Raw genomic sequence first — 25,361 nt, forward strand, 5'->3', positions numbered from 1 at the left:
CCCAAAATTTGTCTAATCCTCCCCGCTGATTTAAGAACTTCATCTAAGCTTTAAAGTCAGGTAAGAGGACTTTCAAATTAAAAAAAAAAAAATTAAAAGAAAAAAGAAGAAGAAGAAAGAAGGCAGCCCAGAAACCTAGAACTGAAGGTTAAATTTGCTTTAAAAATACAACAGCCAGACAGCTACTCAAGGTCCACAAAATATTTAATGCCCATGCATTAAAATGTTACAAAATTGAATTGTGTTTACAGTTTAATGAAGCAGATGGACAGAACATGTGCTGTTTTCTCTGCACAAAAGCCCAATCAAAGTAAAACAGCTTCCCTTCTGATGTCCACATGTTGGTAAACTCAAGGGATTAATAATGATGCAGCAGAGTCATAGTGCTTTGCTTCAAAGAAATTTGCAAATGAAGATTAATTCCAACAACTTGATGCATATCTGATAAATAGCACTAGAAATACAGAAAAAACATGTTTCAAAGCTGTATTTTCATGCAATTATTTGAAAAGATTTTGTCACAGCGGCATGAAAATTGGTTACTGTCTACATGTGGTGGTGAATATCATCTGTCCTTTCCTCTTTCTCCCCTCTCTCTCCTGTTCCTACCCCTCTCTCTCTCTCAATCCCTCTCACTCATTCCTTGCTGTTGAATAAAACCTGTACCACTGACTTTAGCATATGGTCTCATTTGCACTTTAATTCAGACTTTAATATTATTTCAGGAGTAGGATCTTAACATTATTCCAGCAGATCTGAACATTAATTGGTATCAGAGGTGAGACCATAGCATGAAATTGGTGTCACAAGTGGGACCACAACACGAGGTGCTGGCACAAACCCAATTTCACAGGGCCTGGCACACTTTGTGCATGGACTGGTCTGTGCCATGCTGCTCACTGGGTGACCATCCACACCCTACCTCTCTTCCCAGCTTTTAAATTACCAACACCTTCTCTAAAATCTGTGATTACATTACTATAAAACCACCACAAGCTGTTGCAATTTTTTTTTTTTTTGTATTTATTTCATGGGTCTATCACTCCCCAGTCCCATTTGCCACTTCACTCTCACCAGCAGCACAGCAAGTGAGAGGCAGATTACATCCAGACAACTGGTGGCTTTATTGTGGAACATGTCTGAAAAAGAAAATGGGATTGGGTGGTTTATCTGAAAGTTCAGGGGTTGGGGATGACTGGATTAAAGTTTTTTAATCACTGTTCTGTTATACCTCCCAAGACTGGTTTATACAGCAGAGGACAAGGAGTGTCAGAAAAAAGGGGTTTTTGTTCTAAGATGCATTGTTTGGAAGCAAAGGTTAATATGGATCACATCCAGCTTCACCAGTTCAGTGTCTTGTAAGAACAGAAAAACTCCTGCAAGAGTGGTTTCTTCAAAGCCATAGCATGGTGAATTAGAACACAGCAACTCTCTGAGCAGCAGGACTACCAGGAGTTTCATTTATATTCAAGCAAATATCGATAAAATCTCCAACTGAATTTACACAACACATGTCCCAGGATGAAAACTTAAGTAACTCTCTGTGTGTTTATGAGCCCTGCTAGTGTTCTGGGGAGCATTTTCAAAGCACCTACCATTGTATCATTTCAAACTGCATCACAAATGTTCACCACCAGAAATGTAAGCCCTCCTGGGAAGCAGGTATCACTACATCCAACTACAGCTTGGTTTAGTATCACAAGTGATTTGATGCCTCCAAACTTCCAGATTCAACTGCAAGGATAACTTCCAGAGACGTGAGTGTATTTTGAAAGAAAAAGATGAATAATCCATGGGGGAAGCACAGACAATAGCTTTTATACATGTCCATAAATCATAAATCCTGGCACAAAAAGGCTTCTCTTGGTCAGTGACAAAATAATAAAACCCAAAATAAACCATTATATTTCTTCCAGAATTAGACTCTTTGCAAGTTTCTGAAAAACTCTTCAGGCATAGACCCAAAAAAGGAGGAGAAAAGGTCAGTGTCAGAGATTTTAAATGGGATGAATGCACTCAGAACCCTTGTCAGAAGAACCAACTGGTTCATCTTCCAATTAGTGTTTCCAGAGGCTTTTTGCAGCCTCCACCTTCACTGGTCCATGCTTAGGGTCTGACCCACAAGGTTTTGGGGCACCACAGCAAAGCAGGACCACAGCAGCTCAATGCTTGGCATGGCCCAAACAACAGGAACTTATCCTGGGGTTCAAGATAGCAGCAGTGGATTCAGAATGAGCTCTCCAAGTCAGAACATACAAATAATTATAACAGACTGCAGCAGATTGAATCTATCCCTATATGGTATGCTAAAGATATCAAATTAAATTAATTCATTTTACCCATAGAATTATTAACACCAGAAGTTCTTGAATGAGAAAGATCACCAGAAAATAATCCTAAAGATCTGGTTAAATGTTTCCAGACAAATCACATGGATAGCCTCAGCCTCTTCCTTTCCTAATACACAAACTTGCTGCCTCATTTTCCAATTTGATGGCATTGTTTGCAAATTTTCTGTTTATGTAGTGATTTTTTAAAAATCTAATCACTTCAAGAGAATAAAATGCTCTTCCCTCCGTTCTTGTTTATTTGGAAAGACTCTGTCCCCGTTTCAGACACAGCCAATGCAAACTGCTGATAGGTTTGTCAAATCACACCAATTCATGGCTATTTTAGAAAAACTGAAACAGAAAAATTGAAAATGGAGATAACAGTATTAATTTTCATCCACTTGATACTTATCCTATCTATTTAGACTTCAGAAAAATGCTTTTGTTCCCCTTGATATTCCAACTGCAATTCAATCTTGCATGATGACTGAAGCCCTGTCACAATATAAATAAAACTTCAGAAATGCTTAGAATTTACTATAACTGCTGCAGTACAAAACCACAGAAACAAAGTCTTTGGTGCCATGCAGCTGAAGAATTGAGCCCTCAAAAAACAGTAGCTGAAGAGAAATAATGAAAGCTCCCACAACCCTGTACACTAAAAATATGGGATATTTCAGTGACTCTGACAGATTCAGAGCCAGTACCAAGAGCCCTGGTGCAGATGTCCATAAAGGAACATCCTTTTCTTGGTGAAAACAACTCCTCCTCACCCAGATTAACCTTTGGCACCCTCCAAATCCTGTTTTTACTTAGAAGTTTAATGCTTGTGGTAAATTTCTGGAGACTCTCGAAGTTCGTGCTTCACCAACATCAGAGAAAGCTTCATGCTGAATATTGTCTTTGGGCAATATCTTAAAATCCAACTAACTTCTGATTTTTCCCTAATGATGTTAAATCTTGATAACTGGGAGCTGTTTTCAAACACTTCAAGGTAAGGCACAGACACCTCCAAGTCCCAGAAGACTGGAGCATGATCAGAAAGTAGATGTATTTTTCATAAGTATTATTAAAAACTGAACCTGTGAAGTGCATGGAGGGCTCATATGATAATGGGTAAGGAATTTTTTTTGTAGCAGAAAGAGTCACAGAGACCAATGAAAGAAAGCAAAAAACAAAAAACAAAAAAACAAAAAACAAAAAAAAAAAAAAAAAAAAAACAAAAAAAAAAAAAAAAAACAAAAAAAAAAAACAAAAAAAAAAACAGACAGGAAAGAAAAAAAAAACCAGAAAGGGCATTGCAGTGTCACTGGTTCATCCAGGTCAACTTGCATGAGGCTTACTCCTGAAAACACTTTTATAGCATAAAAATATTATTTCCATAGGAGCATTCCTTTTCTCTGATGGGATTAAAATTAAAAAAAAAAAAATTATTAAAATAAAAAGAAAAAACAACTTTATGCAAGTTAGGGCAAAAACAAGGGAGAATATTCACCCATGTGGAAAAAATCATGTGGAAGTTTCCATCTCAGTGGAACAAAAAAAGTGAAACCTTTGCTGATTAAGAAATACCTATTACTATGCTTTCTTCAGGACCAGTGGAAACTGATGAAGTTCTCCTTAAGATATTTCACAGACCTCAGTAGTTTTTCATGGATTTGCCTCAAATGTCCAAGAAATTTTCCTCCTTTTTGGGTCTATGTCTGAAGAGTCTTTCAGAAACTTGCAGAGAGTCTAATTCTGGAAGAAATGTAATGGTTTATTTTGGGCTTTATTATTTTGTCACTGACCAAGAGAAGTCTTTTTGTGCCAGGATTTATGATTTATGGACATGTATACAGCACATAAGGGGATATTCTAAATTTGTGTCTTAGGTGTTCCTTTGTTTTCTTTTTCCTGATAGGAAAGAGGATGATGAGAAACATTATGGAACCTGCAACAGAGAGGTCTGATTTGCTGTTAGATTTCAAAGACCATTCACTGATTCCTGAACAGCAAGTGTAGGTATCCAAAGGATAAGGTACTCAATCCAAAGGAGATAAGACAGGTAAAGTTTTGAAAAGGCTGAAGGAGTTCATGCAATGATACTCACAGTGACTGGAAAAAAAGAAGAGGAAAAAAAAAAAAAAAGAAAGTATGAACTTTCTTTTCCAGAACTCTGCAGAAATGCATGCACAGATAATTTATGTAACGTGTGTGTTTCACTCCTACTGTTCTGCAGCACTCTGTAAAACCTGCTGTTATAACATGCTATACTGGCATGTCTATTACCTTCCAACAAGAAAATCATTACTTTGGCCTGCCTCCTGGTCTTGCTGGGTTTTGTATAGCTCACCTGGCCATTTCAAAAACACAAGCTGAAAAATTGTCTATAAATCAGACACTTGACAGAAAAAAGAAGCATTCTGCACTACTTAGCACAGCCAGGGCTGTACTGCATCAAATTCTACTGCCTGCTTTTTAACAATGCCATCACTTAGAAAAAATGGCACTAATATAATGGTTCAATATTCAGTGTAATGAAGTGGGCTCAACAGCATTCCACCAGTCACAAAAGAGACATTACCGTCTGTCGCTCGTGAATAAACTTCCCTTTCTTGTGATTTAATCAACCTTCCTTTTTAACCTGCATACATAAAACATTACATGCTTGAAGCCTTAATTACTTTGAAAAACACCTGAATAATTTAATCTCAAAGCACAGCTCTTTCCATACCAAGAACCTCAAGAAACTCCTTAAGGGCAAAAGCCTCCCAGTAATCTGTCAGCTAAATCCAAGAGCCTTTGTAGAACCAGTTAACTCATTTTCAGTGACTAAACACTACTTCTACAAATACTTTTAAATACAGACTTTGTCTCAAGAGTAAGTCCCAGCTGTGAAACAAGATTTTTTAGGAGGAAAACACCTCCCTGAGGTGCAGAACAAGTGATCCAACTTACAGTCACCCCATGAGAGCTGGGTGGGCATTGCTGCATGTGCACAGCCCATCCTGGACCTGCTAAAGCCACCAAAAAAGTGTTTGAGTGTTTTTGTGCCTGCTCTAACCCAACCACCATACTGCACATTCACATGGAAGACACACATCAGGTTGCCTTCACTGCAACAACCCATGTGACAAAAAGGAAAAAAAAGAAAAAATAAGTCCTTTCCTCAAAATCTTTATGGTAAGTGCAATGCCATATAACTGAAATTCTTGCTCTCTCAAGGAGAAAAAGGAAAGAAAAAAGAAAAAGAAAAAAATTTGCATAGCACTTACAGCCAGATCAAGGTCCTGGCATGAGAGTTAATGGCAGGTCATGGATGAATGCTGACCACATCCAGCCAAAGGGAAGGGCAGTCTTTGAAATCCTTCCCATAGTCACAGCTGCAGCTTACAGACCCAAAGAAAATATATATTAAGTTTTGTCAAGTTCTGCATGGAAATCAGTTGAATTCCATTCTTCAGTCTGCAGCTCTTCAGGAAAAGTTCTCTTTAGCTCAGATATAAGATAATCTATTTTTCCTTTCCCACTACAACAAAGATTTACAGTAGCACATCACAAGGAAAGGAGGAATTTTCTATCATTGTCAAGCAGCAGAAAGGGGGGAAAACAGAGAGATGATTGTAATAAAGGTTTGTTTTTTATCTCATAGGAGTTCATTTGTATTGACTATCAACAGTAAAACTACCAGTAATTCACTGATTCGCCAAGGCATCCCCTTCATTCCATCTCCTGTAGACTGCAACCCATTACACTTCCCTAGGATACTGCCTCTTTCCAACAGCCAAAAATTTTTGTTTGGACATCTTTCTGGAAACCATTTTTATTTAAAGACACCAAAAGGCTCAAAGATCAAAACTTACCTCAGCATTTCTATGCCAAGGGTTAAATTACCTGTCTTGAAAAATATGCTCCTTGTTTCACTCTCCTTTTTCCTTTTCTTTTCATTTTATGTACCTATTTTTATTTCCTGTTATGAATTGTGCAAGATCAGGCACCCAACTGCAACACAGAGCAGCTCCTGGAAGGGATTTCTCACACTGAGTCTGTTTTCCCCCTCAACTGGTCACAGCCAGAGATCTCCATCTCATCCATCCCATCCCTCCCATTTATGTACCTTGTTTCCACCAAGCTCATCCCAGCCCACATTTCAGATGGTGGATGTGCTGCAGTCCTGCTTTTAATGGAAAACCACTGCAGTAAAATAGATAACACCATTGCCCTCATTAGGGGAAGTGGTTTCCATGTAAATGTGACTATGGCTCATTATTCCATACTTGAGCACACTAAGCACAACACAGGCAAAAAAAAAACCCTGTTTTTCTCAGGCCTTTTGCAATTTGTTGACAATTTTGGTGTGCTGTTCCTTTCCTCCTTATTACCAGTGCAAGTTCAAGCTCCTAGAATGATAGAAAGACACAGTGATATGAAAGCAACACTCAGTGCTGCATCCACAGATCACTGAAAAATAAGTGAGTGGTTAAGAGTCCATCCTGCTCAGCTGAGTCACACAGGATTGTGCTGGCAGAAAGAACAGAGGAGGAATTTTCAGCCCAAATCTGCTGGGGTTAGATACACAGGAAATACTAAAATTATACCCAAAATCATCAAATTATGCAGATAAAATGTTACCTTTAGCACTATGAACCACTTCAGAGATAATCATTGAAAGCTCTGCTGGATCACACCCAGCATTCCTAAGTATGCTCTTTATTTACCATTTTCCTGGAATAACAGAGAATGGATAGTACAAGAAAATCAGATTAAACTGATTTTCTAATATAGTCTCTTTTTCTCAGACTACAAAAATTTTCAAATGTGAAACTCCATTCACAGATGCAATTTGTATTGAAATCAATAGAAAATCTTCCCCCTGGAATTTCCAGGCTGCATAGATGGTCTTGGGGGTGAGTAATAATCAAATGCCACAACCCCTGAGCAGGAGCAGCAAAGTGCAACACTTTGGTAGCAGCAACTGCACCCTAAATGACAACCACTGTGACCACTACATTTCACATCATCTCAGGTTCCTGCCTGAAGGGCAGAAATCCAGACACTTAGACAGCTACCAATAAAACCAACCTTCCTGCAGCTCCTCTGGATTGTGAGGATACTCCTAAATCTGGGTGTTTTTCTCACAGAAGTACACAAATATCAGAGAGCCAGTGCTGACCACAAATCACTGTCTTACTGACAGACCAGCACACATGAGCTACCTCCCTATGGCATTGCTCAGTAACATTTAAAAACACAGTCAGCTTCCCCTAAATGTGCACTGGAGGTCCATCACAGGCAACTCTGACATTTCAAATTCCCAAAACAACAACACACCTCAAACACTGATGTTATTTCTGAAATTATAGCCTTCAAGGACCCACCTAAATAACAGAAATTTTGCAGCCAGCCAAGAACAGGACAAGAGTTTTTAACCTCCAATTTCATAATCTCCATTCTCTTTGAAGTTAGTGGAACTCTTTCAGATACATCCACATATGCAGAGCTAGGTGAGACTTACATCCCTTTTGTTTCCTGCTGTCTATTTCTTTCTATTTCTAAATTCTGAATGGTCCTCGCAAGCACCTCTGTGAAACTGAGACCTCTCCACCCCCTGTAATTCACCCATTCCTGTGTATTTCTCTCTTAACTGGGGAGGCAATAAACACTGGGATGTTTCAAAAGTAACAAACAAATACTTAAAAACATGTAAGAAATGGATCCAATGTTGCAATGAAAAAAAACAAAGTCATGGAAAGTAATTGTATCACTAAGCCAAGTGAAAAATACAAACCAAAATCATAGAGCTGCTTTTAAATATATGCATGTATCCATCATCTTCTGTTTGTTAAATTCTTCTTGAACTGCACTGACCCAGCTCACCCAGTTTCAGAGCAATTATGTGTTTATTTAGAATTCTTATTAGACCACTGATTTAAACAGCTCTTCCTTAAGAATCAAAGCAGCTGCACACCACCCATAATTAGGGGACTTATGCTCAAACCTTTGTTCTGAAAGACTCCCCCAGTATATCTTAAATGCTTTGATTTAACCAGGCTCTGAAGCCTTAGGATGGGAAAGGGGAAAGGAGGTCAGCAGTCTGTGCACCACCAGGAGCAGAGAGAACAAACACGGGGGATGAATGATCAATCACACTGGCAGTGTTTGATTCACTTTCTTGCACCTACCCAGCACTTCAAGCAAGTTCAATGGTTTTCCCATTGGCATTTGGAATTCTCTCCATATTCTCAAAAATAAAACTTCAGTATTGGCCCAGTTGGTTTTTAGGAAAGCTACAAAATGCTTTTCTTTCCTCCCCAAAGGAATTGCAAATTGCAAATATTGCCCCAGGCACTCTATAATATGCCCCCAAAAGCTTTTAAAGAATCATTATTTTCCTTAAATTATCACATTGTTTAATACTCCCTAATTGATTTTCTTAGGCAATATCCTCCAAACGCCAGAGGGGTTTTATCTTATCTATTTTATCTTAGAATCGGTCAAAACTATTTACAGATTCTCTACGTAAATAACACATAATAAGTTATGTGGCTGTTGCCAGCAGTGTTAAAAAAGATTAAAAAAGGTCTTTTAGCTTCAGCCTCAGATCTGTAGGTCATCCAATGTCCTTCCTAATGGATAAATACAGTAATTTATCATCATCAGTCACCACCAGCATTGTTCTTTTTACTATCATATATTCATGAACATCATTCGATGCAGCTGAGTGAAGCGTAAAAGAAGTGCATGATTAAAGTGGAAAGGGACAGAGTTTGAGACATCCAAGATTTTGTGACTGATGCATGGACTTGAAATATGACACAGGTCCTGTAAGACTTACAAAGACAGTGGCAAATTACAGGTACCTGCTGGCAGGACACAGGCAGGTGGGGCTGCAGGTGGGACTACCTGAGTCTTGAGATACAATGTTAAAGTAAAATATGTGAAATGCAAATCTGCACACCTACAAGTCCTTCCATAGGTCAGACAAATTTAAAAATTCTCTAAGTTAAAAAAAAAAATACAATAAAGCACAACAACAACTATGATGTCCCTCTAGGGATCACTTATTGCATTATTTACTACACCACGAGAAGAGAGTCTGTGGTCACATTTGTGTGTCACTAACACATGAATATGATCTCCAAATGCCTCCAAGTAATTAAAAAGTGCTAAAATGATAGCTTTCAAAATTGAGAATAACATCAAACAGCATCTCTGTTTGCTTAAAGAGTTCCTCCCTCTTGTTAATTATCAAAACAGTTTGCCTGAAGCAATACTTTCCACTGGAAGATGCTGGAAAAGAACACGGCCAGGGATTTTAAAAATAGCTAATACAAGATGTATGTTGAAATGTCTGAGGCTACTATGTAACCTACAACGTGCCTGCAATTCTTTCTAACACAGAAGAGCCAGAAAGATTGCCCTGTTTCCCAGCTTTTGATTTGCTGCACTAAGTAATCCCTTTAATCCACCTGCAAGCGGAGGGCTCTACATGCTGCAAAGTCAGGTGCTGGAGGATGCTGCCCAGCCTCCCACAGGCTCTTCTGCAAGCAGGGCACACTGCAAAAATGCTTCAGAACCATGAGGGGAGGGTACCAAGAGCAGGAGAGCATCAGCATGATCACCCTGCCCTGTGTCCACCAGCAGAGACCTCTCTGTGGTTGTGCCCCAGGGCAGAGGCTGCATAAAGGACTGAAAGGGTCTTGGTGATGTTCCCTGCATTAGGAAAGTTTCTGACACTCATCACTTCTGAATTTGAGAGGTACAGAGAATCACCCTGGGGTGCTCTGCAGACACTGAAAAGCCTGTGTGGCTCAAGCTCCCCGAGGCTGTGCATGCACTCACAGCAGGTACCAGATGTCAGACAATGATGCTCCTCAACTGGCACCAGGAGCATCTCACCAAAAACAAGATCCTGCTCATCCCTGCCCCACAGAGCTCAGAGCAGAAGACAAAAACTGCAGTGAAGATGGAAGACAAGCTTCAGGCTTTTTGTGCCAATCACCATGACCAGGTACATGGCTGAACTACATGGAAACAGTCACCAGGCAAAAAGAAAAAGAATAAAGGCCACATGTACTACTTGAAAGATGACACATCCTGGGCCTTCCTCTAGAGTCTGAATCCTGAACAATATTACAAACATCCACAGACAATACATTTTCCTAAAAGCTTCTTGTGCAGTGGGTCACAAAGCCAACAGCTATTGCAAGCCTGAAATTCCCCCTGATCGATTCAGCACAGATATAGTGTGGCCTCTGTAGAGTGTAAGAAAAAGAATTTAAAAGTTTAAGTTAAGATTCAAATGACAGCTCCTTATGGAATATTCTGGGCACAGTAATATAACTTTATTTCACCACTACTATTGAATTTCCTTACCTACTCTTTATGACACAGTGTTGAACCTTGTTGAATCAGTAAGTTCAGTAGAGTACCACAACAAAGCAAGGTAAAAGCTCCACTAGGCTGGTAAGCAGGGAAAATGCAAAGTCACTTTGGATTATGTACTAGAACTGGATTTCTTATTTCAGCCTGCTCTGAACACAAACAGGAGTGGGGGACATGGAACTGACCACCTCACAAAATCTTTCAAGTGCTGGAGCTGTTGTGTGTATGTGATTAAGAGTCCAAGTTTCTCCCTGACCCATCGAGCTCAAACTGACCTGAGTGGGGCAAGGGAGAGCCCTTTCACCTTGATAAAACCTCATTAAGGTGAATATTGCTCTGGACAGACACAGCTATCCATCAATGTTTTTCCCACTACAAGATCAGAGTCTGGTTTTGGGAAAAAGAAGCAAAGCAATGAAGAAAGACATAAAAGCAGAAATTATTTTGGCTTTAGCCACTGAAAAATAAAACACAGATAATTGTCTTTTGTTCTTTTGTTCTCTAGATGTAGTTTTAGAATGTGCCACTTGACTGACAGAAACTGGTCCTGAGATAGAAAAAGTCAGCCCCCAAAATCACAACAGTCAAGCAAACAGTAGCCAGTTGTCCTTGTTTTTTTACTAAACATGTAATTTAAATGCTTATTGACCAAATAATGCCCTGATTTATTACAATAAAATGTCTGATTTAACCTTGCCTGTTTGCCTGTTTTAAAAAGAATAATGTAGTAGATTCTAAAATTATATACAGTACAAAAAAAAAAAAAAAAAAAAAAAAGAACAGAAGGAAAACAAACAAACAAAAAACCCACCATTTTTCTGTTTCAAAATCAATTTTTAAAAGGCATCAGGTTGGGAGAGTAAAAGAGGCTCAGGAGAAAACGATTATAAATTTCAAAGGTCTGTCTTCTGCACACACAAAGAACAGTGAGTAGCACCAGGTGGTGTAGATCATCTAGTTTTTTGTAAACAGACTGAAGCCTCACAAAGGTAATACCTAGAGGAATTATCTTAGTTTTTCATCTGCAAAGACAGCAACATTCATCAACCAGTAAGTCATTCAGGTACCTTATATTTTTCAAATATGTTGTGTCCACTGACTACCAAATGGTTGTGCCTTCTAAAAAAGATCCCTAACCATCATTGTCCAAGACCCCAGGACAGTTCTGAATAGCTACAAGATGAAAAACACTCATTTGTGTCCTCTAAGGGGAACTGAGGAAGCCACATTAACTCCTGACAAAGAGCTCAAGTGACAGAAGTCTGAGCACTTGGATAAAGCATTCCAGAAATACAGGTAATTTACAACTATTTTCCTTTCTACAGTTATATCACCTGAACATAAAACTGTAAATTTTGCAATACATATGACTCATCATTTAGCAGCGAGGTGAGAATAAATCTGGCTAATTTATCAAACTGAATGCCAAAACATGAACAGCACTTTAATGGAAGTTGTTCTTGGATGTCTTGTCCCAGGGGAGCCTTGGTTTCAAAGTACTATCACAGGAAGCATTGGATATGCAGTTGTATCCAATTATTTATAAGGTGATGGCTGTGGATGCTTCAGTCAGTCAAGCCAAGCTTTTATTTAAAGTGGAGAATCCCAGCATTAGCCTGCTGTAATTTGAAATCCCATCTTGGGTCACAAGCCTATAAATTTACCAGAAGTGCTTCACCTTTGGTATGACTGCACTTAGAGAAATCTGTAACACCAGACTTTGGAATCAGGAAAGAGATTTACACTTAGAAGATCTTGGTACAATTCTCTCTAGGACTTGCTACTTCTCTACCAGAAAAGATTTGCCAGCCCTGCCTCAGGAAACCCTTCCCAGAGCAGACACCTTGTTATGAACAGGTCAATAACCTCCAGGTGCCAAATGCAGTGACACTACAAGTTCACACAAGCTCACCAGCAACATGCAATGTGAAACACGAGTACACACACAGATGGATTTACTGAAGGCCCTAAGAATGATGCATTTTCCATATGAGCAAGCCCATGACAGTGCTGTGTGGTGTGGAAAAGCAGAGTGAACCTGTGAACCCCTTTCCTTCTTGCCCCCCACACTCACCACAGCACCAAGTCTGCAACTGCAACCACGAGAAGTCAACAAAAAGCTTTGAAACAATGAAATTCTTTTGTTAGGACCACAGCCACACCACACTGCTGCACTAAGAATGGTTTCCAGCACAAACCTGAAGTCAGGCACAGCCTCTGGCCCAGCCCTGAACATGTCCCATGGATCTTGGCTGCTGCACAATCCTGGCCTCATTCTGCACAGAGCTCACTGCAGGATTCAGACCTCTGTCTGTCCTTATGATGGGCATTCAAACCCACAGAAGGACCTGCTATCTACTAAAAGCAACATTTTGCATGCCATGCTGTTACACACTGCATGATGCCTCTGGCACCTAAGACAACAGGCAACCAAAGCTGATTCAGTGTCAACTTCCATCAAGATAAGCACATTTGGTCTGGAAAACTCAATCCAAATATACAGGACTTCACAGCTACACTTCATTCAGCCAGGCCCACAGACAAACCAGCAGCTGCCATATCCACCACTGAGAGAAGCTGGGAACTGCAGAGCACTCAGGTAACCATATTTCTAAATTTAGGATAAACCTTAACATTTAGTGTGCTTTAAATTGATATCTTACTGCTGTTCCTCATTACGACCTAAAAAAGCAGTCAAACTGGTAATTTTGTTCATATAATATTAATCCTGCTTGCAAAAGACTTCTACCTCCAACAACAATTGCCAATTCAACACCTTTGAATTGAATATAAAGAAATAGAGATTGGTTAAGTTCGAGTAGTTTTTATTACATCTAATAGCAGTATCCCTCTAAAGCAAAACAGTGTCCTTGAAATTTATGAGCTCCATGAACCTCTGAGCCTACTTAAAATAATCTTCACTTTTCCATAAATTCAACTATTTGCATGGAATTTAAGCACTGATGGAAGTTACCCATGTATTTCAGACCATGTAACTTACACAATTAATTTATTCAAGAAGGATCAAATGTATTATTTTATCAGTATGACACGAAAATGTGCCGTAGTGCACACATTTCTGAGCGGAGAGCATGCATCTTTAAGTGTGTTTAAATGAATGGCTTCACTGGCACTGGACAGACTCCTCAGAGCTGAACGTGCAGCCTGGCTGTGCTCGCAGGACTGGGCACCCACACTCAGCGCTAAAGCACATCTGAGCCCAGCAGCTTCCACTGCTGGTTTATTTCACCCAACGCGAGCGTATCGAAGAAAAATTAAGCTCCGTGGATGGATGTAGCAGAGAAGGAAAACGTGAAACGCAGCTCCCCACGTCCTGCGAGCCCGCTCAGAGTTCCGAACCAAACGCGGAGCGCACGGACAATGTGAAAATCCCCCCTTTGATGGAGTTCGTGTTTTCAGGTGCTCGGGGAGCGGGAGAGCTGAGCGCTGCCCGGGGATCTCTCCCCCGGCTGCGGCTCGACCCCCGCCCCGCCGGAGGGTCCCCGGGGACAGACAGCCCCATCCCTCCCGAAGCCTCAGCTCCTGCCGCCCGGGAGCACCAGGCGCAGAGATCTGGTGATGAAAACTTCGATTTTGTGAGGATGACATCCAAGTTCGGCTGCTCCCCGGCAGCATCTCCCCTATGCGGACACCGCCCGAGACTCGAAGCGAGAAACACCAAACCGAGAGGCACCAGCACCCCGCCAGCCTCAGCCCCGCCAGCCCACGGGGCGGCACCGTCGGGCCAAGGGACGTGACTGCCGCCCGGCCGCGGCCAAAATCCCCGGGAAACCTCCCCGGCCTCCGGGGCCGCTCCGTGCCCGCCCCGATGCGGAGCGCTCCGCACCGCGGGCAATCCCCGGCCGCTCCCGGGCCAGGGCAGCATCCCCCGCCCGAGCATTCCCCCGGCGCTTCGGGGGAAGCGGAGCGCAAAGTGCTGCGGGACCCGCTGCCGCCGGGCCGGGCTGACCGACACCGGCCCCGCTGCGCAGCCGGGCGAGGCTGGGTCCCCTCCGGGCGGCCCCAGCGCATCCCCGAGACAGCTCCGCGGGCTCCCTCTTCCCCCCGGCCGAGCCGCCCCGAGGGCGCCCGTGCCCCCCGCTCCCCTCCCGCACACTTTTCTCCGGCTCCACACAACTTCTCCGGGACGGCGGCCGGCCCCCGCCCCGTCCATCCCCGTCCGTCCCCGTCCGTCCCCGTCCGTCCCCGGCCGCCCGGCGCCTCCCGCCGCAGGTCGCACCTGGTCGGGCTGCGGCGGCGGCGGGTTCCCCCTGCCGCCCGGGTGCGCCGGCTGCTCCTTCATGGCTGTCATCGCAGGGGCTCGGCGCGGCGCCTCTCACTGCTGCTGCGGCCCCGGGCACCCCTCCCTCGGCGCCAGCCGCATGACACCAGCCTCCCCTGGAAGTGGCGCGGCGGAGGAGGAGGAGGAGGAGGAGAAAGAGGAGGACGGGCGGGGGGCGCGGAGCCGCCGCCGCGGCAGCGCCGCTACCGCAGTGCCCCGGCGCTCCGGCGCTCAGGGGGCGCCCGGCCCCGCCGTGCCCCGAGCATCAGCGCCGGGCGCGGCCGCGGAGCGCCCGAGCGGGCACGCTCTGCCCGCCCGCCCCGCTCCCCCCGCTCCGCCCGCCGTGGGCCGGCCCGCCGCCGCCAGCAGGTGTCACAGCCGCTCCCGCCGGCCCGGGAGAGACCATCCGCGCCCCCGCCACGGGGGCGTCGCTGCCCGCTGCGGCGGGGCCGCGCCGCCCCGAGCGCCCCGCGGGAGCGGCCCCCGCCGCCGCTGCCCCGCCGCCGGCCGCACGAACCGCGGCAGGGGCTACAGGGAAGGAAGCGTGAAGGGAGCGCAGCTGAGCTGCTCGCTGGCTGCGACGCTCCTAGTGCCACACAGCTCGGACGTGCCGGGCAGGGCAGGAGCTGTCCCGCCGCTGTCCGGCCCCGCCGCTGTCCGGCCCCGCCGCGGCGCTCCAGCAGCCAGCGGCCACAGGCGCATCTCCCCGGCTGTACCCGAACGGATGCTGCCAGCCCCGGCTGGCATCACAACCCTGGTTTGCACCAAGACACTCATCTTGGGGAGCCCGAGGCTGTGAATGGGGCTCCAAGGATCGTTTTAGCTGAACTCAGCACAGGAGGCTCTGATAGGGAACTAAGAAAAAGGAGAACATCAGGGAAGACCATAGGGACCCTGTGTCCCAAAGCCATGTCATCAGATAGCTTCAAGGGGTGCTCTATGTAAGGATGAATGAAGGAGACCACCTCCAATTTGATTCTAACCATCAAGAAGGAAATAGTTGAACTGTGAAGACAGATGCTGACTCAAGGCATAGTGAACACAAGCGTTTGCAAGGGAAAAGAACCTCAAACCCAAGCAGGTGGAACACCAAGGCTTGAGCTGGGCTGGGCTGGGCTGCCTGTTTATTGAGGTTGGTTTCATGCCCCGGTGCTCAGGAGGATGGAGAACACAGGACTGTCTCCATGCAGGAGATGGAGCAGTGGGAAAGCGTGGCTGGCAGGAGAGAGAGCCCCAGCACTCTTAGCCTGGGTCTCGGGAGGCTGCAAGGGAGAAGGAAAGCTGTCAGCACACAGTGAGAGGAGCTTTTGATCATTTTTAATACATTTTGCATCAAACCTCACAAGAAAGGTCAATTCTGGCTGGATGGTGAGCATAATTAATAGCAGAGACAGAGATCTGAGATTTCAGTCCGTGCTGGGAACTGTTTAAAAAGGGACAGGCAGATGACATGGGACTGAGGAACTACACACCAGGCGGCAACAGATTAGAGAGAACTGAGTGTTTCCACCTTCCACTATTATCTACTGCTGTGCTGACTCCTCCACTGGTCAAGAGGCACAAAATAACACCCAAGCAGATGAATTTTGCAAGCACCTAGACAAAAACTAGATGATGACTAGTAGCCACTATTAATTTTCCAAGAGTTTATCATTTCAAACAAACCTAATTTCTATATTAATTAGGCTAACAAGCCTGTCAGTAGAAGAGCACCAAATGTCACCTAGATTGACTCACAAGGGCTTCCAGCACTCTCTTCCTGGACAGTTTCATCTGATACAGAAAAATATCATCTGAGTAGAACTAAAACAAGTATGCACAAAGCTGTTTCTCCAGCACAATTTCCATTTGCTCTTCCCAGTACTGGTAGGGCAGCTGTTGAACACAGGAGCCAAGGTCAGGGAATGCACCACAGACATGTAGCAAGGAGAACCAGAAGTGTGGCAAGCACACAGTACAGAAAATCATCTGGATCAGTTAGTCTTAAGAGAACTGAGAGCTTATATGGAAACTATGTTCAAATTCTTAAATGGTGCTGCCAAAGAATTAAAATAATCTCTTGATTATTGTGTGTCTGTCTGCAGCACTATGAGTATAATTGGTGATGCCTAGAGTAAGAGAATTGTCTAATTAATAATCAATCTCTTTTTCTTGCTGACTTTGTGATCCTTTCCAACACACCAAGGGCAACCACACAGCCCCTTGCATGAGACCCAACTACAAGATTGTTCTCACAGCTACTTGTGCACAGCTGCTTTCTCTCAGATCAGGAATCAGCAGATCCTGTGTTTGTTTCACACCATCTCTTCCCTTTCCTCTCCCTTTTACATATCTATTTTCTCTCTTATAATTCATTATTTCCCATCCCTGCTGCTGTCAGCCATCTCCCTTTATTTCCTTGCCCTCTGCTGCTGTCTTCTTTTGTTTAACATTTGCATTGTGCAAAGAAGTAGCAAAAAGGGCAGCAAAGGTGGCATCTTGTGCACTCCCACACCTATTGCCCTGCTGCACTTCCACAGAGCAGCCTTCACTGCCAGCCCTGCCTTTGTTTTGGCTGCACTCTCTTGGACTCGAGGTCTTGTTTGCACTGAGCAATGCATAACACAGGAAGACTCAGATTTTGCCTGTGGCCTCTAGGTGCTACAGTAATACAAATAATAAGTCTTAAAGGCAGACATGTTCTGATTCATGCTGTTTATGGCACAGGTCTGTTGCAACTCAACTAATTATTGGGTTCTCATCAGAGCTGAAGAATTCTAGTGATTTAGGGTTTCAATAGGAATGTTTCAATCAAGATTACTTTCAGCTCGTTATCAATAAGACCCATTGTGATGGAGTTCCACTGTTAATCAAGAAGGAAAAAGGCATTAGCAGTCATTTAGCTGAAGCTTGTTTATTCATTAACAATATATTCATTGTGAGGTTTTAGCACTCTAATGGACTGAGACCCAGCAAAGGTTGTGCATGTTGGGTTGAGTTTTCATAAATCAGTTAGAATTATGGGAAACGAGTATTTTTGGGGTAGGACATAGGGAATTGGCCGTATACATAATGATTCTTATCTATAGCTTCCTAAAATCAAGCCTAAGACTCTTATTTACAGCACCCAATCTCACCTTTTATCATTATTTTTGAATGTCGGTTCATTGGTTTATAGTATTTATGCTTTGGTGATAATTAATTCACCAGTTTTCACTAACGCCCATGACAACTTTTATTTAGGTCTTTTTTAGCAAACTAGTGTTTAAAAGTCATTTGACTGGGCTGTTTAAAGGAACAGACATTTTAGGATTAATTAACAGACATTAATAGGATGCATCTTTGAAACTGGAGCCTGGTACTAAAACTGCTGCCATATGGTGAAGCAATTAAGTTTTATGGTGTTTATGGTGGTTCTTAGTACCATTTTCACCCAAACACCTAAGACTTGGTGAAATAGCAGCAGGAAGCAATAGAATTATTGTCTGAATCAGTCATTCTACAGTTGCACTGCATTTTTATAAGAACTTCAGCACTCAAGGCTCATACAACTGAGGGAACAAGACTCTCATCAGATCCCTCACAGCCTCTGTGTTGTCCAGCTGATGACTTCATGAAAGCTGCAAGGTCATGGCTTGAGAGCTTGTCGATGGCTTTTTCAAATCAAATCTTATGAATAAACTCTGATTATGGATTTCTGATTCCTTTTAAAGCTGTGGTAACTGGGCTAAAAAAAAAAAAAAACACCTTGAAATTATAAAGGTGAATTTAAAAATCCAACTAATGTCACCAAAACTCAAGAAAAGTTAAGATTATTCTTCCTCACTTGTGTTTTAAATGGATTTGTGGGCTTGCAAAAACTAAAGATAGTTCTCCAGAAGAAAACCACTCTGAGTCACATAAAGCTGAAAAACAGACAGATTGTGTTTTTGTACAGAATGCTTTTTAAATTATGGCTTTAAATAACTGAATATTTGAACTTTGCTTCTTAAGAAATTCTTTGATAGAGGGGAAAATTCCAGGCACCTTCTGCATTTAGAAACACTTTACATTCAAACACCTGCTTCAGTGAAAAGCTATTTTCTTTGTGAATAAATTGTACTCATGTTTTTCTCTCCATGTCTTGTTTTAGATAAAACAATCAATGCAAACACTGAGTTAATACAAATAAATGCAAATATATTCCAGCAGGAAAGTTACAAGACTTATTAAAATACACATGCAAATATTTCAGTGGAAGTACAGAGAACATGACCAAGAACAGACAAAAATAACTCTCATTATCCAACAAACAGTATATTCTAACAATAGTTCAAAGTTCAAAGGGCAGGCCTGACCTACTCCCAAAGTCCCTATGGAGCAACTCTATCCTAATGTATTAGTGGAATTTAAATCCTAATGGCAGCTTCCAGCAAAAGATCCTGTTCACTAACATGAAACAGCTATAATATAAATAATAATACAATATCAAACTACTTGAGCTTATCACTAATACTATTTTTACTCAAGAAAGCAGTTATACAAATTATGGAATAGGCTGGGAAGAGGCAAGACTAGATCTTGGATTTTGAAACATGCATTTCCCATACTCTGACCATTGCCCTGTATATTTGATCTGGCAAAAGTTACTCTAAGAGCTCCTCACCCATTAAAATCTGTTACAGAATAGTTTGTATATAAAAGCTTCCAGCTTACTTTGTAACTCTTAAGAAGATACACCTGAAACTGAGGGAGAGAACAGCACAATTTGTAGTGAAGATCAGCCTGTACAGTGAAAAAAATTAAGGTTTAGACCTTTAAAATGCTCCTGATGAGTATTTGTAGTAAAATATATGAATCCAGAAATACAGTGTAATCATATATTTGCAAATCTTCCAACATTTTACAGATTAAATAAGTTTAAATTTGGTCAACAAATGACTGGTCTGGGAACTTGGAACTCTCCTATTAACCTAGAAATGTCCAGAAAAAAAAGCAAAAAGGTTACTAGAGTAGCCTCATGGTTGAGACAAAAATGAGAGGCTGACTTTTTTTCTCTTTGATGTTCCTCAAAGAACTTCCTACTGCATGGATATTCAGTGACAGCAAAAGGTTCCTGAGGATCCCCTGTCAGTGGTGAAAAACTGATCAGGAACTGAGATTAATATGCACACCCAGGTCATGACCTAAACCACAGTTCACAAAAATGAATTGACCTATTCAGGATTCCAAGATCTCCTTGCTGCTCCTGGAAGATTTGCCATATTCACAGATATTTAACTATGAGGGATGCAGGAAGGAAGTGGGATGTCAATAGATTAGGCACTTACTACTAAAAATTACCCAGATTGAATGCTTAAATGAATTGAGCAATTTCTAGAATGTTGCCCTTGTCCACTACATAATAGGGATGGATTAGGAAGACCAAATTCCATCTGCAAATTTGGGAGGTAGAAAAGAGGAAGCGTAGAATGAAAAAAGGATAAAAAAAAAAAAAAAAAGAGAATGATGTGAGTTAAAAATCAGAATAGAATCCTAAGAAAATGCCCTATTCTACAATAAAATTAAATTTGATGAAAAAACTAAGTAAAATGTTTTAATAACACTGGATTACTTACATTTCTTACTACTAAACAAAAATAGACTTTTTCCCTACTGTGTTATTTAATTTAGTTCTATTACAAAAAAGTAACACTATGTTAATTTTTCTACATTACAGAAGTAAAAATTAAATTCAGCTAGAAAGAAAATATTCCAATACTAATAGAAATTATTCTCTTCTCCTATTCTAAAATCTTATAAAAATCTATATAATTCCCCTGACTCTTTTGATCAAAATTTATTTTTGTAGGATGATCTTCCTCTGAAATATTTTCCATCCAGCTCCAATTGACTCTACAAATTAACCAAAAAGCCTCATGAAGCTGATAGTGATTAAACACCAAATTTCTATTGAGAATTGTTTTCCTTTGAAACAGAGGTATGACTACATGTACTTGCATTATGCTGAAAATTACAAAAATCTTCTAAAACAGCAAAATTTGGGTTTAAAAATGTCAACTCCACTGGCCACCATAATTCTAGGATGCCTGAAAACACTGAGGGGAGCAGTGGAGACCAGCAGTGCCTGTTCCCTGCTCAGTGCTCCTCATTCTGATTAGCAGTCACTGGACAGAGCAGATCTCAGCATCCCAAAAGAGTTATGACTACATCAAAGGCAAGGAGAAGAGTTTTTTTGTAAAATTGCACTACTGAGCTTTTTTCCATGCTGTTATTGCAATATGAAATGGAGCTGTCACAGAACTTTGTGCTAAGAGCCTGTTCATCCACTGCAGATGTTCCATAATGAAAGGCATCAAACAGTTGTACAATAATACATGCATCCATTAGCCAAGATTTGTGTAATACCTTTTCTCTCCCAAAGGATCTGAAAATGTTTTACAAACTGATATACAAATTATCCACACAGAAAGCTATTCATCCATCAAGGAAACACAACTACAGCCCAAGGCAAAGCAGAACAACTATGTGAATACACACACACACACACAAAAAAAAAAAAACTTTAGTAAATGAGGGAAGTATTCTCCAGTCAAGGCTGTGAGGAAAATATTAAGTACACAGTATGTGAGTATACAAGACTTGAAAAGAATTTTGCTTTTATAATGCAAATTCTTCAATAAAATACTGTAGGATCTCTCTTGAACACGGGCAACTTCAACATTAAGTGAAATAAGCAAATATTTAAGGGTATTAAGTATATCAACAAGTTCTAAGACTAGTTTATTGCATGTCTTCGTTCATGTTTCCAAATACTGGTGCCACATTTAAAAAGAAAATCTGTTGATGTAGTCTATCCCAGAAACAAAAGTATCCAGAAAAGAGAGGAATTAGAAAAGTCAGCAATAGTCTGCTCAATTCCTATCAGCACAAGTTAATGCAACCATGCATTTCCAAAATAAAAAACATCACCCCAAACGAACTCTGTGTTTACACTGCTTTATGGCTGAACTCTCATTCCAGTCCTAGCTCTGATTATGGTGACTAGACATTTCATTTGGATCTTATTCTGCAGCTTTTCAGTTTGGCAGTCACTTCAGCACTTCTGCTCAATAAAGAAGGTGGCAGAGATGCTTAAGGGTGCTTGAAGTCATAGAGTGTGATTTGAGGCAAAAGAGAGCTCTTTCCCTTTCAGTACTGTTATCAAGAATCTCTAATTAGAAGCAAAGGGTGTAAGGAAAAATGCAGACAGTGGGAAAATAATACCGTTGAAGACTTAGAAGGAAGCATTGAGAAGTGTTACAGAAAGTTTGGGGCTATTTTTAACCTTGAGAACTGGGCACAAACCGCAGATTTCCCAAGTGTGCTGACAGTGTCCTCTCAGGAGACTTACACAACACCACATATTGACACACTGCTACTTTGATTCCAAATAAATATCTAAAACCCAGCCTCAGCATCATTACTCATCTGGGAGCTACATTCAGAAACCCTCTTGAGGATTTCAACAGGCTATTGGGCAGGAGAGGCAGAAAAAGAATTGCTGATGCTTCTAACCCTGGAGAATCCAGTAGGTTTGAGGAAAAAAATACCATTAAGGAGAAGAACTATCCTTCACATTGCACCCCTAAGCTAGGCTGATACAGTGAAAAATCCACAGAGATGGGCAAAAAAAGGGGATATTATGAAAGTCTGAAACTCTCAGATCAAATATTTGGTTGGGAAATTGAAGCAGAGTTACAGCAAAGTCAAAAAAGGAGCCCCCAATTAAGTATCTAAAGTAGTGATATGTAAATGCCATGAAAATGAAAAACAACTGCAAGAGGTTGGAATTTTTGCACACAGTCAACAAGCAGCACTAAAGCATTAATGGGATGTCTGGTGGAACTGGGAATTTGCTGTAAAAGAGAAATAAATTGTCCAAGAGGAGGACAAGGGAAGAGGGAGGCGTTGCCTCTGTATCAGTAACACGTTTGCTGGTTCTGAAGTCTGCAGTACAAGCAGCCAGAGGGAATTAATGTCTCCTTGAATGACTGCAGAAAGATAAAAGGAGCCACGACTAAAGGTGCTATACTGTAGGGAGTCATTCTTTCCCTCTTTGACCTTGAAAATCAAGCACAAGCCTCAGGCTCCACAAACATCCTGAGATTCATGTCTATGTATCGATGGGAGGAATGTGCAGACGCACCCTCAGGATGGATCAGGCTGCAGGAAGGATTTTTATTATACAATTTATGTCAACTTTCTGAACACACCAGGGACAGTATTTTGTCTTCTAAAAGGAAGGAGAAACCACTAGTGAAATAGAAGGAACACAAAAGAACTGGTTAAGAATCTAAAGTTGTAAAGTTATTTCAATGAGAAGATTAGGAAAAAATGAGAGGAAGGTGAAAGAGTCTTCTGCAAAAGCAAACTTCAAAATAAGGAGAAAAAGAATAAGGCTGATGTTTCTAATACTCCTGACACACGCAAGAACCTGAGACTACATACTTAGTTAACTGTATGCTCACTAATTATGAAGACCAGAACACGTGAATAAAAATATAAAGTAAATAAAAAGTAGACAAATCAACATCCCAATCAACAAATCAATCTCACTCTTAACTATTTAAGATAAATCTGTGATAAGTTCAAAAGACAGGGTAATTCTAGTGGATTGGAGAACAGCAAAAACTCAAGGAAGGAGAGAGTAAAGTACACACAAGCAGCTTAGTTGTTAGGTCTCAGAAAAGAAAAAAATATACATACAAAATTTAGGTTTATAGAAATAAGGTGATAAAAAAGCCAGCATTAATTTATCCAGACAGGATAATATCCAGCCCATCTAGTTTCACTTAACTGACAAACTAGGGATAATCAGGACAAAGTGCTGCAAGGCTTCAAGAACAATACCACATGATTTTCTTGTAAGAAAATTAGATTTAGATGAAATTATTGTTGCAAAGCTATTTGACAAGTTGTGTGAAATGTCAGTTCTTAATACTGAATTGGCAAAAGGGGAAGTATTTTCAATTAGGAACTCTCAGGGACTTTTCATGCAAGTCCATCATTATTCATCACTATCCCAGCTATTGGAGTGTTCTTACAGACAGTTAAGAACAGAATCAGAATTGGAAACAGGCTGTAAAAATGATCCAAAATCAACAATGGGAAACTCAATCAAGAAGTGTGTGAAGTGCTATCTGTGCAGAGCAGAAATCTGTGCAGGAAAGCAACAAGAGGAAGAACTGCAGGCCATAAGCAGCACAGAAACGTTGTCCCATGCTCTGCCTTACAGCAGGAATCATAAAACCATGGAATGCCCTGAGCTGGAAAGCACCAACAAGAACCAAGTCCATGATTCATGAGCTAAACAGGACTCAGCAGTCTGATGCTGTGACCCAAAAAACACTTCTCAGTCCTGGGAGAGATGAAGAGCAGGGCTTATATACATGCCAGCAAAACCAATATTTGTTCTGATTATTATTGATCTTGTGGGTCTGTTGTTAATTTTGATTCCTGCACTATCAAGAAAAGAAAAAAGGAAAAATAAAAAGAAGGTGAGGAGCAACAAGAGGAGTAATTAAGAACGTCTCAGATCTGAAGAGCAGTTAAAGAAATTTGATTTTTTAATCAAGAGAAAACACAATTAGATTTAACTTCCCTGAATCTGGTTAATCTCCCAGTATGTGAAAAAGTGTTAAAACATAGTGGACACCTGGGTTTTTTCAAAAGCCTGTTCTGGACAAGACAATAATTTTCAGTACAGAAAGCTCAGGAATGCTTCAGGAGCATGATGATGAGGAATTCCCCTCATTACCAACTGGATCTGAATTGACCAGGTATTGCCAGAAGTGGTTTTCAGGCACTTCAGGGAAGGAGCAAGAAGAATTGGAGGATTTCCTTCAAACCCTCAATTTCCAGGTGCTTGTCATTCCCTTTCCTTTCTGTCCCACGCTCATCACTGCATGGCAGCAGCATCCAGGCCTGAATTCACTTTTCAGCCACCCAGACTGCTGCATAAATAAACCCAATGACACTTTACCACATACCTGAAATTAAGCACATGCTTAAGTGCTTTGCTCAACAGCAATATACTTTAAGCACATACTTTAAAACTCTGCAAACTGTGTCTTTATAGCTTTCCAAAGTCATTACAACGGTGACATGGGTCTAAATTATTGCTACACAGGAATGTAACTGCCTTCTGCAAGAAAGAGACCTGGAGAATGGGAGAAGAATGTAAAAGAAGACTAATCTTCATTTTCTACCTTCACATTACTTTCAGAGCATTGATGAAAATGATAGACTTCTACATAGTCCTGCTCTTAGAGAAATCAATGGTGATGACTATTTTATCTTCCATCACATTCACCCAAATATAGGTGAGTGCAGGCTGCAGCACTCCCATACCCACAGGGGGATTTAGGAACAAGCTCTTCACA

The 25,361-nt window shown here is 41.5% G+C and overlaps 1 protein-coding gene across 3 annotated transcripts in view; it reads right to left on the minus strand.

Annotated features, from left to right (window-relative positions):
• The window catches only part of DPP10 (dipeptidyl peptidase like 10), a 410,129-nt gene that overhangs the window by 212,852 nt on the left and 171,916 nt on the right, over window positions 1-25,361 (minus strand). The window contains exon 1 of one of the 3 annotated variants that reach the window (XM_056496454.1): window positions 14,938-15,255. The exons of the other annotated variants lie outside the window; for them this stretch is intronic. Within the exon in view, the coding sequence (XP_056352429.1) occupies window positions 14,938-15,009 (72 nt within the window). The 5' untranslated portion in view covers window positions 15,010-15,255. Of the gene's footprint in view, window positions 1-14,937; window positions 15,256-25,361 lie in introns of those variants that run through there. 3 annotated transcript variants of the gene reach the window in all.

This window comes from Oenanthe melanoleuca, chromosome 7 (assembly GCF_029582105.1).
Source record: "Oenanthe melanoleuca isolate GR-GAL-2019-014 chromosome 7, OMel1.0, whole genome shotgun sequence".
NCBI classification, from domain to species: domain Eukaryota; kingdom Metazoa; phylum Chordata; class Aves; order Passeriformes; family Muscicapidae; genus Oenanthe; species Oenanthe melanoleuca.